The 16,339-nt window shown below is 31.4% G+C and overlaps 1 protein-coding gene across 12 annotated transcripts; it reads right to left on the bottom strand.

Moving 5' to 3' along the window:
• Positions 1-1,318: 1,318 nt before the first annotated feature.
• On the bottom strand, positions 1,319-8,002 carry LOC107955245 (phosphatidylinositol/phosphatidylcholine transfer protein SFH9). Of its 12 annotated transcripts, none has more exons than XM_041118127.1 (17): positions 7,493-7,999; positions 7,116-7,263; positions 6,706-7,018; positions 5,547-5,646; positions 5,086-5,352; positions 4,933-5,010; positions 4,732-4,833; positions 4,567-4,616; positions 4,371-4,470; positions 4,129-4,218; positions 3,942-4,025; positions 3,691-3,766; positions 2,742-3,139; positions 2,577-2,660; positions 2,421-2,488; positions 1,686-1,863; positions 1,319-1,586 (listed from the first exon to the last, which is right to left on the bottom strand). In XM_041118127.1, the coding sequence occupies exons 2-16, from the start codon at positions 7,120-7,122 to the stop codon at positions 1,824-1,826; spliced, it is 1,857 nt and encodes a 618-aa protein (XP_040974061.1). In that variant the 5' UTR covers positions 7,123-7,263; positions 7,493-7,999; the 3' UTR covers positions 1,319-1,586; positions 1,686-1,823. The 12 variants fall into 12 exon arrangements, with proteins under 12 accessions (XP_040974061.1, XP_040974064.1, XP_040974058.1 ...); XM_041118130.1 differs by having other exon boundaries at positions 3,691-3,772; positions 6,706-7,006; XM_041118124.1 differs by having other exon boundaries at positions 3,691-3,772; positions 7,493-7,998.
• Positions 8,003-16,339: the final 8,337 nt, after the last annotated feature.

Below are 16,339 nucleotides of genomic sequence, written 5' to 3'. Positions count from 1 at the left end.
GTGACCCTCAACTATCTCAAGGCTTTCCTTCAAATCACCTATAAAATCCTCAAGTTTGACAACCCTGCCTTCTAATGCTGATAGCATATCTCTTGATCTACTCGCCTTCCTAGCTCTCCCACAGGTCTCTAGTGGGACATTCTGGTCCTTTGCTTCTCTCACCATCTCAAACTCAACAACTTAACAAGCCTTTGTCTAATAACAATTGGCACGGGGCTAGAACTTTAGTCTAGAAAACTGCACAGCTTTAGGTAGAAACTTTGCTTCAAATCTGCCTAACTCAGCCTTAACTCTTGAAAAGTGAAAATCTTAAAGAAATTCTCTAAGGCACCAATGCTTCACAAAAGTAAGCAAGCGAAACAAGCAACACACGAAAAGAAAAAGGCACAAGAAAGTATGCATACCAAATGTTGGATAAATGCTCTCAATTAATACTAAGATTGAGTGATTACAACTCTGAGTGAATACAATTGAGGGGGAGGACTTCTATTTATAGTTGAGCTATCCCGGATCCAACGATGCAATTTGAATTACATTAATATATGATATTATAGGCTATCTACAAGATGAGTCCTAAGGAATTTAAGCACTATGTAATCTTATATTTAGTATTACAATATTTACCCTAATAAATCTAAATTACTGGAGTGTTTTATTAGGCTATCAAATTTTAAATAGATAAACTTTTTACGGATCAAACTAATCCAAATAATTTAAATAAGGCTAATTTAATTAATTGAAAATTTTTAAATGGCTGTGTGTGCTTTAAGCACAGGATTGGGTTTTTTAGGCCGCTGAACATGGATATGACATTTACTGTGATAGGGTCTCCCAATTTCGATTGTTGAATGGGTTTAGGGGGGGTTGCTGTTGATGACTTTTTGTGTGGCTTTTTCAATTATTTTATTTTTATTTTCATTTTATGGATTTGGAACAGCAAATCTGGTCCTAGGCCAACCTAATTAAATTGAGCTTTTAGATTGGAGAGCTTGTTTCGATAACAGTGGGAGACCCAATTTGCACGCCTAAATACATGTCTCTATTCATTGACTCAATCCTTTCTAACATTTTAAGAGCTTAGCTTCTATTTTCTTTTTCATTTTGTTTAATAAAAAGTAATGAAGTTGATTGAAACTAGAGTTAATTCATTTATACAATTATTTTTGAAGATAATTTTAAAACTAATGCCATAATCTCTTTCTTATTCAACCCTAAATACCTATTGATCGGGTGTTATTTTTATCTTTGTGCCAAAATAATAATAATAACAATAATAATCTCTTTTCCTATCCAAATCCAAGAAAGAAAAAAAAAGATGTTAAATCAACATTAGCATGTGAAGTTCTTCAATTATGATAACCTCCTCTCTGTAAACATCTTTTCTGTTATGAATGTATGTGTGCTCAACCATTGTTGTTCTTTTATAACAGCCTTAGAAAACAAAGGGAAAAAGAATTGTGGGGGAAAATCATACTATGTACAGAAACTTCAAATCCATATGCACAACTGGCCACAGCTGCTACTGTGTGGCTGTCAGAAAGAATTTATTTTCATATTCACCTGAAAACTCCGTCACCTCACCTTGACTGCCAATCCCATAAGAAAAACAAAAACAGACATGAATGAGATATAATTATTCAGATTAAAATTGACCTGAGACTAGTAATGTAAAAGAGTTTGACAACCTGCTGCTGCTGCTCCTCAAATCACGCCAGACATTTGCATATCTTGCCATTATAGCATATTGTTGATGTGACAACAGAAATTGAATAATTGGACACCTCACCACAATCCATCAAACAACTGAATTCATCTTCCCGGGTTCAAAGGTTTGTAGTTTCTTCGCCAACATGAGTATGTCCCCTGCTAATGCCATACCCGACACCATCAGCAAATGCACCTTATTCGAACATATCCAAAAGCACTAAATTTCAGGATAAATTCCATATTTTTCAGTAATATACAAAGCATTTGAACCACCCTATTTACCATGAATGCGAATACATATTCTAGACATAATGGTTATACAACCAGAAATGCACCTTAAATTCCTGGAAACTCTGAATAAAAAATCATGAACCTAGAAGAGTTTTCTTAGGGGAGTTTAATAAGCAGGCTTAGTTTTTCTATACCAAAGCACGAGGATATTTTGATTCCAAACCTTGCCTTCAAACTCACCAGCTTTATGACTAGGGTATAATTTATTACAGCCTTTTTGTTGTGAAGCACCTATGCTTATATCCCACATTCTTTCAGATATAACAAATGGATAAATCAAGAAGTTCAATTGTTAAGGCATATGCCAAACCTATTAATATCACATAGATTGATCATAATCTGACATAGTTTGGTGAAACTTTATTTCCCAACCAATTTATTATTATATGTGGGTCCATAGGTCTATCAGGTAGGTTTTACACCTTGCCATAATGGACTGGCAGCACTTAGGCAAGCAACCAGAACAGACTAGTGTCACCAATTTAGTTTCCTGCAATTAACAGTTCAAATCCATTCTTATTTCCCTAATGAAACAATGCCAGTTTTGTATTCTCTTCTCTGAAAAGATAAGAACTTACAGCTAAGCTGGTCTCTTTTAAATGTTCCAATGACTCAGCAAGTTCCACTTGCTTTGATGCAGTTGCAAGCAATGCCTGCAAAAACTAAAACCAGTTTACTGACCAGAACATACAACGATACAAAAACTGGTTGCAATAAGCACTAATTGTAGAAAGAAGTCTTACTTTCTTTGTTCTCTGTAAATCCTGTTCAATAGATTTAATACGACTTAATGATTCAAGAAGCATGTCTTCTTTTTCAGGAGGAATGTTTGTGGGTTTGTTACAAAGGTCAGTTACCAAGCTTTCTAAATTTTGTAGCCTCTGCCAACATGGATGGAGTGACTCCTCTTTTGCTTCTGTCAAGGTACCATTTCCTAGAGACCCTGAACCTGCCACCTCGTGATTAGACAGATTTCCTACTTGTGGATTTGAATCTTGTGCTTCAGAAAATCTTCCCAGTCCAGGGGCAAAGAAAAAGATACATGCCAACAATTTGAGTAAGAAGTAAACCACAAAATCTATTACTTGGTTAACGAACTTCTTTCTTGGATTTCTTGGAGTAACAATGCTAGTTACATCATCTGCCAACAGCACCAAATAATGTAAAAGCTTTATTATGAGAGAAAAATTAGCGTAGCCAATAGGAAGTTCTAGTGCTAAGAAAAAGAAGATATAGTTCATTTGCAATGAGTTAATGACTAGTCAGGTTCTTAAAAGAGTCTAAGAGTCAAAAATTGAAGTTTTGATTGTGAATGGTTCAAACCCAGAATGGCAATAAAATCAGATAGATAACAACAGGCTTCCATATCTTAATCAAGCATGGCTGATTGAGCATAGTCCGTCCTAGAGATGGCAGTAAACACAAGGGCTACTAGTTTTGCTTTAATGCTGCCCTTATTGGACTATAAGATAGTTATTTACTATGATGTAGGACCAACTACATCTGCTAGAAGAGTAAGAATCCCACTTCAAAATTTGATTGGGCATATAAGTTCAAGCCTAGCATGGCCAGAGAACAACACAGAACTACCAACTACCACACCATGCACCAATAATGAATAGACTGATCTGATTTAAAGTTAGTATAAACACAAATATGATGTTCATTAAGTATCACTGAGTGATCACTCACTTGTTGAATTAGCTTCTTCAGTTATTGCAGCACTTTCTGGTTCAATAATGTCATGCATTGATTTAGGAGCACTCATCTGTCCCTAACACAAGGATTAATATTGATTAAATAATGTTATTTTTCATCGTACCACAAGAGAAACAATTACAAAGTCTAATGACTAAAATCGTAGGAGGAATAAATTCATAACCTAAGTTAAAAGAGAAGCCAGAATGGTGGTGAAGCAGAGCCAATTACATTTAAAAACTTACTTTGTCAGAAAGTGACACTAACTGCATGAAATCTGATGTATGTGATCTCACATCGGAAGCATAAGATATTTCACTACTTGCAACCTGCCAAAGAACCAATTAAAATGGAACTAGATGCACAGCTAAATAACGATAAATTGCCAGTAGACAAGGGAGCTCGACCAACGAAAAAGGAAGTTGGAGAAACCTTAGTAGATAAAAGTTTGGCCTCCAAATTGTCATTATCAGAAGAACTTTCTGTTTTCCTCAAGTACAAGGCATCTCCTGAGTGCACCAACTGCAAATAAAATACATGCGATGACTTTTAGTTCTGGGCATAAAATAATAATTAGGGCTTTTGTCAGACATCAATTCGTGAACAGAGAGGAGTGCTGTTAAAGGCTAAAATTATAAATTCATTTTGCTTTTGCAAACAGACAAGGACCCCACCTTCATTATTTCTGAGTTATTCCAGGGTCCTTTGTCAGATCTAAGACACCCGCCATCATTAAGGCATGAGCATGTTCCACCAAGAAACTCCGGCAATTGGCTGCTTGGGAGATTTTCCACAAGAAAGTTTAGTAAAAAAGCTCAAAAACAAACAGATAGTAAGACATTTCAGTAACAATACAGAAGCAATCACAACCTTGGATCAATACTCTCCAATAATTTATTATGAAATTTGTTCCCAAGAACCTGTATGATTAAAGAATACTTGTTGATTAGTTGAAACCAACCCTCAAAAGTCAAAGAAAGCATATATGTATATATATAATATTCTTCATGATCACATGTTCCAAAATTCTTGTACTTGAATCTTTGCTGTAGTCCTTGGATCAAGAAAGCTTTTTGCTGTGTTCCATAGTAGTTTGAATCCATTTCCAGCATTAACTATGTACATTTGATGTAAACTCTGTAGAGTGAATGCCAATATTAGCAACAGTTAAGGACATTATGCATGAATAATTCAGATGATATATATTCACTCAGCTTAATGAAACAATGAAGCCACCTCGGGATAGTTGTCTCCATCAATTTTCTGCATTCGCATTACAAGATCATGTGCAACCTTGCCAAAGCTCATCCAGTTCTGCATAAATAAGATAATACTGAGAAAAATTATATTGCATGAATTGAATATATTCTGTAATATATGAACACTGACCAACCCCTGCACATCTAATATTGTGGTTGTAGAATCTATATGCCTCTTGGCAGCAATAGAACAAGCAGGAAACTTCTCCACAAAAGCCTTCTCAAAGCCCTGCACATGATATTTCAAAAATCTGTCCACTGTAGTAACCTTCATCAGCTTGGTAGGGTCAATTTTACCAAGTCTTTCAATATAAACTGGGCGACCCTGTTTGTCTACACCATGGTAACCATGAGGGTAACAGCGCTGAACTGCTTCATATTCATCATACACAAAATCCTGTGTATGCATCAAAGCATCTGTTAAAACTATGAAAATTAAAACCATTCCAAAAGGAAAAGAATGACAGCAAAACACATCTTCCATTAAACAACAATAGAAACACAGTTGCTTATCTACACCGTTTATCATGAGTAGTATGGCAAATATCTGACTAAGCTAAGTTTATAGATAGTAAGAGGAGCACATTTTACCTGTAAAATAGTATCTACTCCATTCTCTTTCCTCCAGTTCAGCATATCTTCCCACATCTGGACAGTTTTATCGAGGTCAAATTTCCTTGCTTTCAGAAATCTGCAATGACATTGCATCTTCTTTTAAAATGAAAGAATATAGTTGAATGGAAGGATTCATTTTTCTTTTGCTGGAGGTAAGGGAAAAGAACCCCGCCCGGGGGGCGGGGGGAGGACAAATATTATTTTTTATTTGGATTAGGTGGCATAAGTTTTTCAAAAATATAACTTAATATGAAGCTCAGCTTCTACTTGCATGTCTAATTGTTCTGAAAGTGTAACCCAGAGTAAAATCAAAGATTAAGTAGGGATGTCCACTGCTCAATCACTTCTAGGCAAAAGAAAACTCTGTATCTCCTGCCTCAGTACAGTTCCAGCAGAGGCATTTGCATTATGTTTTTCGAGATGCACAAAATTTCAAGTCAAAATCTTGTTCTGTTAGAATAAGAGGCTACAGTTCAAACCTTTGAGTTACGCATTAGAATTTTTTAAATCTTTCACCCTAGAGATATACTTGTCAAATTATTGAGGCTAAAGATACGATGATGAAAAGCGAAAGCTAGTATAATGCCCAAAACTCAATTAAGGAGGCAGTTACAGTTCATGAAATAACTAAACCATAGATGATTTGATCTAGTACACCATGCAAACATTTGAGTTAGACAGTAGAATATTTTTAAATAGTTCACTTTAGAGATAGACTTGTCTTAAGAATCAAGAAACATTTCTTATATTACTCTTCTAAGATTCCAATGAATTTATTTTCTGGAAACCTACACATCCTACACATGTCACTCTAAAATAAAGAATCCAAAAATTATCCTCTAGATTAGAGATTATTTACACATTTCTAAGAAAAGACGAGCAAATTTTGAAAATTATAAAAACAAACAGTAGATCTTCATTTCAGTAACAAGCATGAGGTAATTCTTCCTAAGTCAAATACTGAACTGTAAACAACTCAAAGCTTGAGATTTGTGGAAAGCTAAAACAGAACAGATTTGTGCCCATGGAATGGTCTCATTGTCTTATAGTTTAATATTAGCTAGCCACCACGCAAATAAATAGCATAACTTTGTCCAAAAACATGCAATATAAGTCAACCGGTTGGCTAAATTACCTTAACAAAGTGTGGTAATCATCATGACGTGAGGGAAGCTGATCTTTTGCAAGTAATGCCTCGCGAAAAGCTTGGACTGCCTTTTCCTCCTCCGCATCCCTTACATCCTCGATAGAAATTGCCGCAAATTTGCAATCAGCCACGCGTTTGCCACGCTTCCTTATACCATGTGTTAGCTTTGTTGAAGCAGTCATAGCTTTCTTCTTCAGAGATCTCCCTCGCGTCGGTCTTCTTTTCTCGTCCTCAGACGTCTCAAAATCCAAATTCCCTTCCTTTCTAAACCTCTCGTTTTCTTGAAATGCTATTAACTCCCCTGATATTTTGAAAATCAGATCCAAAAAGAAAAATCTGCGAAGCACAATTTTATTCTCGACTTCGATCAAAATTCAGTAAAAGTAGACAAAATTTACCAGGCATTGTACTCTGTATCCGAAATCGTGATCAGACCTCACTCTGCAACCAAACGGACACAGAAAATCTCAGAAATAATGAGATGCTGTCACTTTTATATATTACCAAATCTTCCAGATCTCTGCGATTCTCTATTACAGCTCGTTGCTGTAGAAAACAAATACAAATTTATCAGAAATGGACAAAAGAAAAGATTGGATCGGCATAAGCACAAAAAATATAGCATCAGTCAACAGAAGGTTTTACAAAAAACGAAATGAAAATCGCGTTAGATCCAAAATGAAGATCAACCAAACACAATTAAAAGATAAAAAAATTAAAAACCTTCAATGACATTATTAATGCATCAATACACAGGAAACGTATCCAGATATACCTTGAAAAGAAAAAAAAAACGCATTCATTCCACACAGAATAGAAGCATATTGAAATTCACATGAAAACGAATGGTTGAATTTTCGATTTCTCTCCTTATTTCCTTATATATAAAAAAATGAATAAATATAATAATCAAAGGCAGAGCTAAGAAATGAGAAAAAAGCTATCACTTTAGGTTGCGAGGCGGGCTTTTCTCTCTCTCTCTCTCTCTCTCTCTCTCCAAACGGAAAAGGAAAAAAAATTCTCACATTATTGTTTCTAGAATTAAATTTTAAAAATAAATAAAAGTGACTAATATTGTTTTAATCTTTTGTTAGCTGAGGCGTGTCGTTATCAAAAAGCGTTTTTATTTTATTTATTTACAAAAAAGAAAAATTCGCTTTCGGAGATCGAAATCAGAAAAACGTAGCGTGAAACCGCCGCTTCTGCTACTTAATACTTATCAACTGACGGTGGTTCCCATCAACGGTTAACGATTTGTTTTTGTTTTATTTTTTGCTTTCTAAGGCCGGGGCGGGAGCGTGGGGTTCAACGTTTACCGCCGTTATATATAAAAATGGCAATATCGGAGACTATTAGGTACGGTGGAGTGTAGGATACCTATAAAGCTACAAGCCAATCACAAATTGGTTTTTTATTTTGTTTATTTACTTTTTAGTAGAAGAAATGTTTGGTAATGTACCACGTCAGATACCATTAAGGTTCGGCCACATGGAGAGTGGTTGGCAAGCGGGACTAAAGAAGCGACCCAAAGTGGAGAGGCCAACCTCGTGCGCTTACAATAAGAGTACCACAAAGTTAAGATTTCAGATCTCAAAAATTCTTCAATTACAATATAAATATAATTACATAAATTATATTTAAAAAATAATTATAAAAATTATTAGGATGATAAAAAATAATTTCTAAAAAAATACAATCAACTAATCATATTTATTGTGTTAATTTAAAAAAATAGTTGATAATGTAATTATTAATAAAAAATTAAAAGAAAAATAAATATCATATGCTATTTTATCTAATTGTTTTAGTGCATATTTGTTAAATTGTTCTCTTTTTAATATTTAATATATGCTCTTATCATCATCTCTTGGTCATTGATCAAGTTTATTATCATCTGAATTTGAACATGCATCAAGCTTACCAATATCTCATTCTTTCATGTACTATTTAAAGTATGAATCTTTTCAATTTCACCTATAATTCAAGTTATTAATAAATACATTTCGAAACCTTAATATCTCAAATTAAAAAGTTTACAAGTTGTCTAGTGTCTTTGTGTTTCGTACCACTCTTTCAAATGGTATCTTACCACATAATATGGTGTAAGAAAACTTTTTATATTTACAGATTTGGCATCGACCTTATAATATTTGAATTCATAATTCAAATATTCTATACCTTTAATTATAAAAACTTATATAAACTTAATTTAGAGAAAAATTTATGTCAAGTCATATTCACTATTATATGTAAATTAAATAAAAAATAATATAAATTTTATAATAAATAACCTTTACAAAAAAAAAATTAAATTATTCAATAACTTTCATAACACTTCTTATAAATAAGATAATTTTTTGTCATAAAATTTATTTTTATAAACAAATTATGATAAAAAAATTATAATATTTTTTTTATGAATTAAGCATATTATTTTTATAATATATAGTATGAGCATATAAATAAGTTATGTCCATATTTTTTTGCCATATTTTTTTATAAATAAATAAGTTATAATATTTTTATAATATGCAAACTATTTTTTATAATAAACTATTTTGCTATAATTTTATATTTTTTAGAATTTAAATAATATTTTTTTTGTCATAACTTTATAAAATACACAAATTATTTTTATAATATAATTTTTTAAGATCTATTATATAAATTTTTTTTTGGCCACAATCATCTCAAATACAAATACATGTTCATGCTTATAATACAACTTTTATAACTTGTATAAAAATAATTTTTTAAAATGGGATTTAAGCATAACTATATGCATTATTACTCCAATTCTCACCCATCCCTAAAAATTGATAAATGTAATTTGAATGCTTCAATTACACCAAATTCGATGTGACACATCAATTACTATGATTATCTAAACATGTCACTCATGTGAAATTACACACAAATTCACTTATTAAGTGGCTTTCAAATACTACCTAAAACTAGTTTTTTTTATTTGTGCGATGAACAGATGTATTTACATTATAAATTAAAAGTCTTTCAAATTTTGAATCTAGCAATAAGTTAATTATGATAAAGATTTATCAAATTTTGAATCTAATAATAAATTAATTGGTTACGATAAAAATATGTCAAAATTTGAATCTAATAATAAAACAATCAATGTATCTTTAATTACAATGATATAAAGTAATACTCATATATAAATATACAAGTTTATTGTATTTAAATTAATAGATATATTTAATTAATTCATATTTTTATATATAAAATATTTACATAATATAATTTAATGCATATATAAAATATTTATAGACAAAATATTTTAGTACATTGTATTAACAAATTTTAGTCCATTGCATTACCTTGTTTCATTTCAAACAAATTTTTGTTTAGCGATAATAATATTTTTATCCCTTCAACTCTACAAAAAGTTATTTTAATCGTCGATTTAAATTTTTTCTTCTTTTAATTTTTGAATTTGTTCTTTTTTTTATTAAATCTTTTCAAAATTAATGGAAAAGTTAATGTTTGTTAACTTTATTGACGCATACATGTGAATTGCCGTCTGGATGACATATTAACATTTACTTAATTTTTAAAATTTTTAAAAATATTAAAAAATATATATTTTTATACTTTTTAAATGATTTAAATGATTTTTAATTTTAAAAAATATTTTTTTCTAATTTTCTTTGAATATTTAAAATTTTTAAAAATTAATTAAGTGATGGTATGTCAACCATGTGGCAATCCACATATATGCCATGTCAATAAAATTAATTTTTATTTATTTTTGAGTGATTTGACAAAGAAAACACAAATTTAAAGACTAAAAAAATTAAAATAATATTTTTTTATAAAATTAAAAGACCAAATAAATTATTAAACCTTTTAATTATGGCGTGTTAGTATTATATTAGAAAAACAAACCCCTAAAAACTTGCGATTTTGAAACAAACAAACAAACTATTAGTTATGGTTGCCATGGCCAAGAGGCCAACGTCTGTATTAGAATCAACACCAAGTGAGTAAAGTTCTGAACTACTTCTGAATCAGTATCTCCTTTTTTAAAAGATTATTATTTCTCTCCTTCATATGATATATAGTATTATATAAATAACTTTAAACTTAAACAGTAAGCTATTGCTAATAAATTTCTTCAAATGAACAAGTGTGAAAATTAATATTTATTTATAGGATAAATATGAGATATGATAATGTTATCTAGTCAAAGTAGAATTTATAGCAGTTACCCTTATCTAAAGAAATAACTTTTTTTCAAAATTTGTTATTACCATATAAATTTAACCGCTTCCCAAAATAAATTATATTATATAAATGTTAAAAAAAAATTATAAATACGATTTATTGATAATGGCATCTCATCATATATTAATATGTTTAATAATAGTTTATAAATAAATAAGTCTTTTCAAATTACTATTCTTAATTATTTTATAGACATTTTTAGATCCAAAAAAATTGAAAGGCAAGACATCTCCACACATGTTTTTTAAGAATAGTTATTTTCTCACCAGTAATGATCTAAATTTCGACACTGTTGGAAAATTCGGTCTCAATTCGGCTTTGAGGCTGAATTTTTTAAATTGAGTTAATAAAAAATTATAAAATTAAATTATTATGTGGAATTAATTAAATAGGTACAAGGACTAATGTATAAAGGGAGTAATATTGAGAGAGTTGATTAGAAATTAAGGAACCCTTGGTAAATTATTTGACCAAGACCTTTGGTGTAAATAACCCATTTTCCAATTCATGTAAGTGGAGGAAATTGATCCTCTCTTAACAAGCTTTGGTATTAGCCATTGATTTTTAATATTTAGTTAATTAATGTTATTTATAATAATAAAGGACGAGTAAAGATGAGCCATTCTCATCTTCTACCTCACGACTAATTAAGAGGGAAAAGAGAAAAATGTTTGGATGCTTGGGTTCTAAATTACCGTGAGCCTTTTTTTAAAGGTAAGTAATAATTTATTTTAAATTTTTTGATAAATAATTGGTTTATGATAATAGATAATGGCAACCCAAGCAATGAATGAGATTGTCTAGATTTATTAAGTAAAGATTGATGAATGTTTGAACGTAATTGATGATTTCTTGTAATCTTTGTTAGATTTTAAGCTTAGCATAATAAATTTAGGTAGCCCAACATTTAGATAATGATTTTTGTTAAGACTTTGGTTAGTTGGTATTGTTGAAAGTTGGAGAGTAAAAAGAGAGGTGTTTTTGAACTTTTGAAAATAATTGTGTTTTTTTATAGTTTGAGGTCTTTGTAGTTTATTTATGAAGTCAGGATTAGAATTAAACAGGAAAATCGAGAGTTACGGGAAAATTGAATATTAAAGCTCTAGTGGATTAAATTGAGAAAATGCATTTTCGTGTTATTCTTGACAGAATATTTATTTGGTTGTGTATCTGATGTTGTTTTCATAGTTGTACAAACACACATAGCTAAAGACGATGTCGGGACATCAAAAGACTAAGGAAAAATTAAGGCCGTCAATGAGTAGCATTTTTGGTTTGTGCTCTCATATCTTGACTTCAATTTATGCTTTAATAGGTGGTTTAATATAATCGAATAACATTGATGTCAAACATGATTCGAGATACATATAAATTTGATCATTTGAGTCTATTGGTTACATTGGGAATACGTATGCGTATATTTGAGATATTGTGATGTTACATGTTTAAGGACATGAAAATGATGTGGGTTTTACTTAAAAAAACATGAATGGTAAGTTAACATATAAGTATATATGAATTGTATATGTATGTGACTAATCTTTCGTAATTTGATATGTCAAATTAGGCTCTCTCAGGTACTTAATGAGCTTGTTCTCAAGTAGTTTACGAGTCTTTTTAATGCTTTTTATTGATTCTTAGATTTTAGTTTTATTGCTAGCTTTTCTTATATTTTACCACTTTTGAGGCCCAAATTAGAAAAATTATGTCATTAGAAGTCTAATTATTGATTTGAGCTTGTGTGAGGAGATAATTAAGGCCATATATCAAGGAGGTAGCCTATTGTAGCCTATTGTAGAGGTTGCGACACTAAGCATAGGGTGTCATGACACTGAGCCTCGAAGTCATGATTCAAAGCCCTCGAGGTTGCAACTCCAAGCCAAGAGATGAAGTTGTTGAAACCAGTGGCTTGCCATTTCGGTCACGACACTAGCAAGGGTGTGTCGCGACATTGAGAGCCTCTCATGCCCCCTCATGCCAACTATCATGGGTGTCGTGATACCAAAGTTTGATAGATGAAAAAAAATTGTAACGCAAATTTTGTGTCCAAACGAGCTCAAGTCAGTCACAATTTTAAGGGTATTTTTGTCAATATTAGGGTTAGAAAATCAACCTATTTATAGCCTCTTTATGCTAAAAAAAGCTAGAGAAAAAAAAAAGAGATCCATTTTTCTATCATAATCTTTTTATTCCTTTAATAATTTAGATTCCTAGGTTTTTTCTTTTCTAGCTATTTTCTTTATTTTGTTGCATTTTTCTTCTTTAGTTCAAAAAAGATACAAGAACCTATTATGTTATTTTGAGTTTTTTCTTCCAAGTATTCAATAAATTTAAATGTTTTAGTTACCAAAAGTTTCAAAGTATTAAATTGCGCAATAGATTTGTGGAATATTCTTGCTTGTCATCATTTCCCTCATGGACCTCTTCAAGATTTGGTAAGCATTTCTTAACCCTCACCACTTTTGTGATTATTTGATGATTCATTTGACCATGAAAATGGTTGGAATTTTTGTTTTGATGATGGGTAGGTACTAAACTTTAAGTTGTCATTTGATTGAAATGTTGCATGATTAATTTTAGGGTTAGGGACTAAATCATAAAAATTGAATTAAATCGAATAAAATTCAAAACCTAGAATTGACGACTCTATGGGAACATTTAAATAGGTGAGATTGAGAGGAGATCCTATTGTGAACAAATTTGATTTTCCCGATTTAGTCTAGTTAGGTCGAAAGATAAATTGGACTAAATCGTTTAATTAGGTAAAATGGTAACCAAGAGGTAAAAATAGACCAATTAGTAGTTTAAACAATTTAGATCCCTAATCTGAGAGTTAATTAGCAATATGGATATCAATCGACCACTTTATTTCATTGGATTAATATGTTTTTAATTTTGATTTTTATGCAATTTAGTCCTCTTAGGTACAATTTAGCTTAATCAACTTCATTTTATTGATTGCTGTTATATACCACTTAGCCTGTAGAACCCCTCACCTAACCCAAGCACTAGGTCCAAGCTCCGGGATGCCACATTCGTTGCCAGAGCAACTACCATTGGAAACACTGTAAATAAACCATTTAAACATTCAAACATCTTGTAAACACAATAATTATACCTTAATCAAAATTTTACGATACTCATTTGGACTTACAAAGTTCAATTGTTAATTCGAATATGAAATAGGACCAATTTAAAAAGTTTTCAAAGTTATAGAGTAGGTAACAATACCCTTGCTAGCTATTGATACCATTTTAAGCTTCGATGTCCAAAAGAATCAATTTAAATCAAAAGGTATCGATACTTGACTTAAGGTACTGATACTTCCTTAAAGGCACTGATACCTTATCTTAGTATCTGTAACGCCCTCAAACTGACCCGATTCATCGAGTTCGGATCTCTGGTGTTACTAAATGATATAAAACATTTAACAAAAATAATTTACAATTCCTTATTATGTTTTAAAACTATTATTTGTAGCTCCAAAGAAAAAGTTAACATATGAAAATTTAAAATAAAATATATGATAAATAACTTATTATATCAGATTTGATACAGATCTTTACAAGATAGAAAATTGTTTCAAGATAGACTCGAAGCGCATATTCAAGACTAGCCACAAATCCACTATATGCATAATAGCCTATTCCGCCACCATCTTGGTGTACTTTTGGCGTTGTCCCTCCAAGCGAAGCCTCTTCAACAACAACCCTGAAAAGCAATAACAAACCTTGTAAGTACAAGAGTACTTAGTGAATCCTACTATAACCATACCTTTATGGATAATTTGCAATCTTGTATGAATTTCTATGAGCCAGCCATATTCTGCACCCTTTACTTCGGTTGATACCATCACCTTGTTATCATTCTTTTATAAGCCAGTTGTCATGCCCTTATCATACTTAATCTTCCATATCTTGTTAACTGAGGAATCCTTCTAATAAATTCATGAATCTCTTATTCCATAATACTTACTTAACAGACCATACCTTTAGAAACTACTTCCAAAAATCCATACCTTAACCCATACTTTTATTTCAAATGACTGCTCATTGACATTATCTTGGGCGGATTCATATACATGGCGGATACTTATGTAGAGTTTCATACCATTGGTTCACACTCAAACCTACCTTGATATAGTTCTGTTCACATATCCATACTAATAATTCACTGCGTATAACATCCAAATGAACTCCATATCTTGCTATAACAGAATCTCATAATTCAAAAAGAGCATTGACTTAGATTAAAAATAAATTTAGAAGAAGATATGATACCCCTTACTTTTCATACTTACAGATCAACATAATAGACACCCTTTTATACATACAGATATACATCTCTTTTTCATGGAAAACCCTTAAAACTTTCTTCAACTTTCCAGAGCATATCAATACTTTATCTTGGTTATACTTATTACAGAACTACTAGAACTTACTTACATCTTACCACAGAGACAAACATTCAGATTCATAGCTTACTAGATATTCTTGACAGTTTACACCACATAGACTTAGCAGAATACACCATACAAGAAATCAAATAGAACACACCACTAGGGCAATCTTTACAGAATTTGCCACAAAGGCTATTCTTTCAGAATTCACCACAAAAGCTATTCTTAGTTTTCCTATTTACAATATGGATTTTCCTAAACTCACATTACATGAGCTTTACCCATCATCGTCCTAGGACATGCAGAGAACCCTATTGGGTAATCACCATTCCTTAGTTCATTTCCAGAGGATGCCATAGCCATGGACTTTTCCTTTAGAGTTCATATTAGAGTTCATGTTTTCAGTCCCGATAAACTCCATCAGACACCACTGAGGTGAACAGACACAGACTCTCTTAACAGAATCTTCATACATTGACACAATCTAAATTCACCTTTTACTTCACTAACAAACACCCAGTCAAAACACTCACATCTCATAGAATACATTTCAGACATATACATACTCAGCCATACTTCAATGTTTCAATACTCATACACCAATCATCCCATACTTGAAATTATCAGATGCGCTACTTATATACATACTTTACTTTTCATAGATTCAGATTCATAATTCAATAAAATTTCAACATTTATCTCTCAATTTGAACAGTATAAATGTAAGAGTCAACATAGAACTCACTTAAATCTCACCTACTGTAGTTCAAAGCTTCAAATCTAGATATTTAACACGATGCGAAGTATACATGTAGGAATCAACAACTATTGCTTAGAAACATAATTTCACCATTAATACTCTTGTACATAAAAATTACTTATCATTTCAGTCGTTGAAGATCCCATGCAAAAACCTTATACTTATAATCTCACTGTTCAATTACCAAATACAGATTTTCTCATTCATTACTTAACGCA

The sequence above is a fragment of the Gossypium hirsutum genome, chromosome A07 (genome assembly GCF_007990345.1).
Source record: "Gossypium hirsutum isolate 1008001.06 chromosome A07, Gossypium_hirsutum_v2.1, whole genome shotgun sequence".
In the NCBI taxonomy this organism is placed as follows: domain Eukaryota; kingdom Viridiplantae; phylum Streptophyta; class Magnoliopsida; order Malvales; family Malvaceae; genus Gossypium; species Gossypium hirsutum.
Note: the sequence above shows the minus strand (reverse complement) of the source record. Positions and strands in the feature narration are given on the sequence as shown.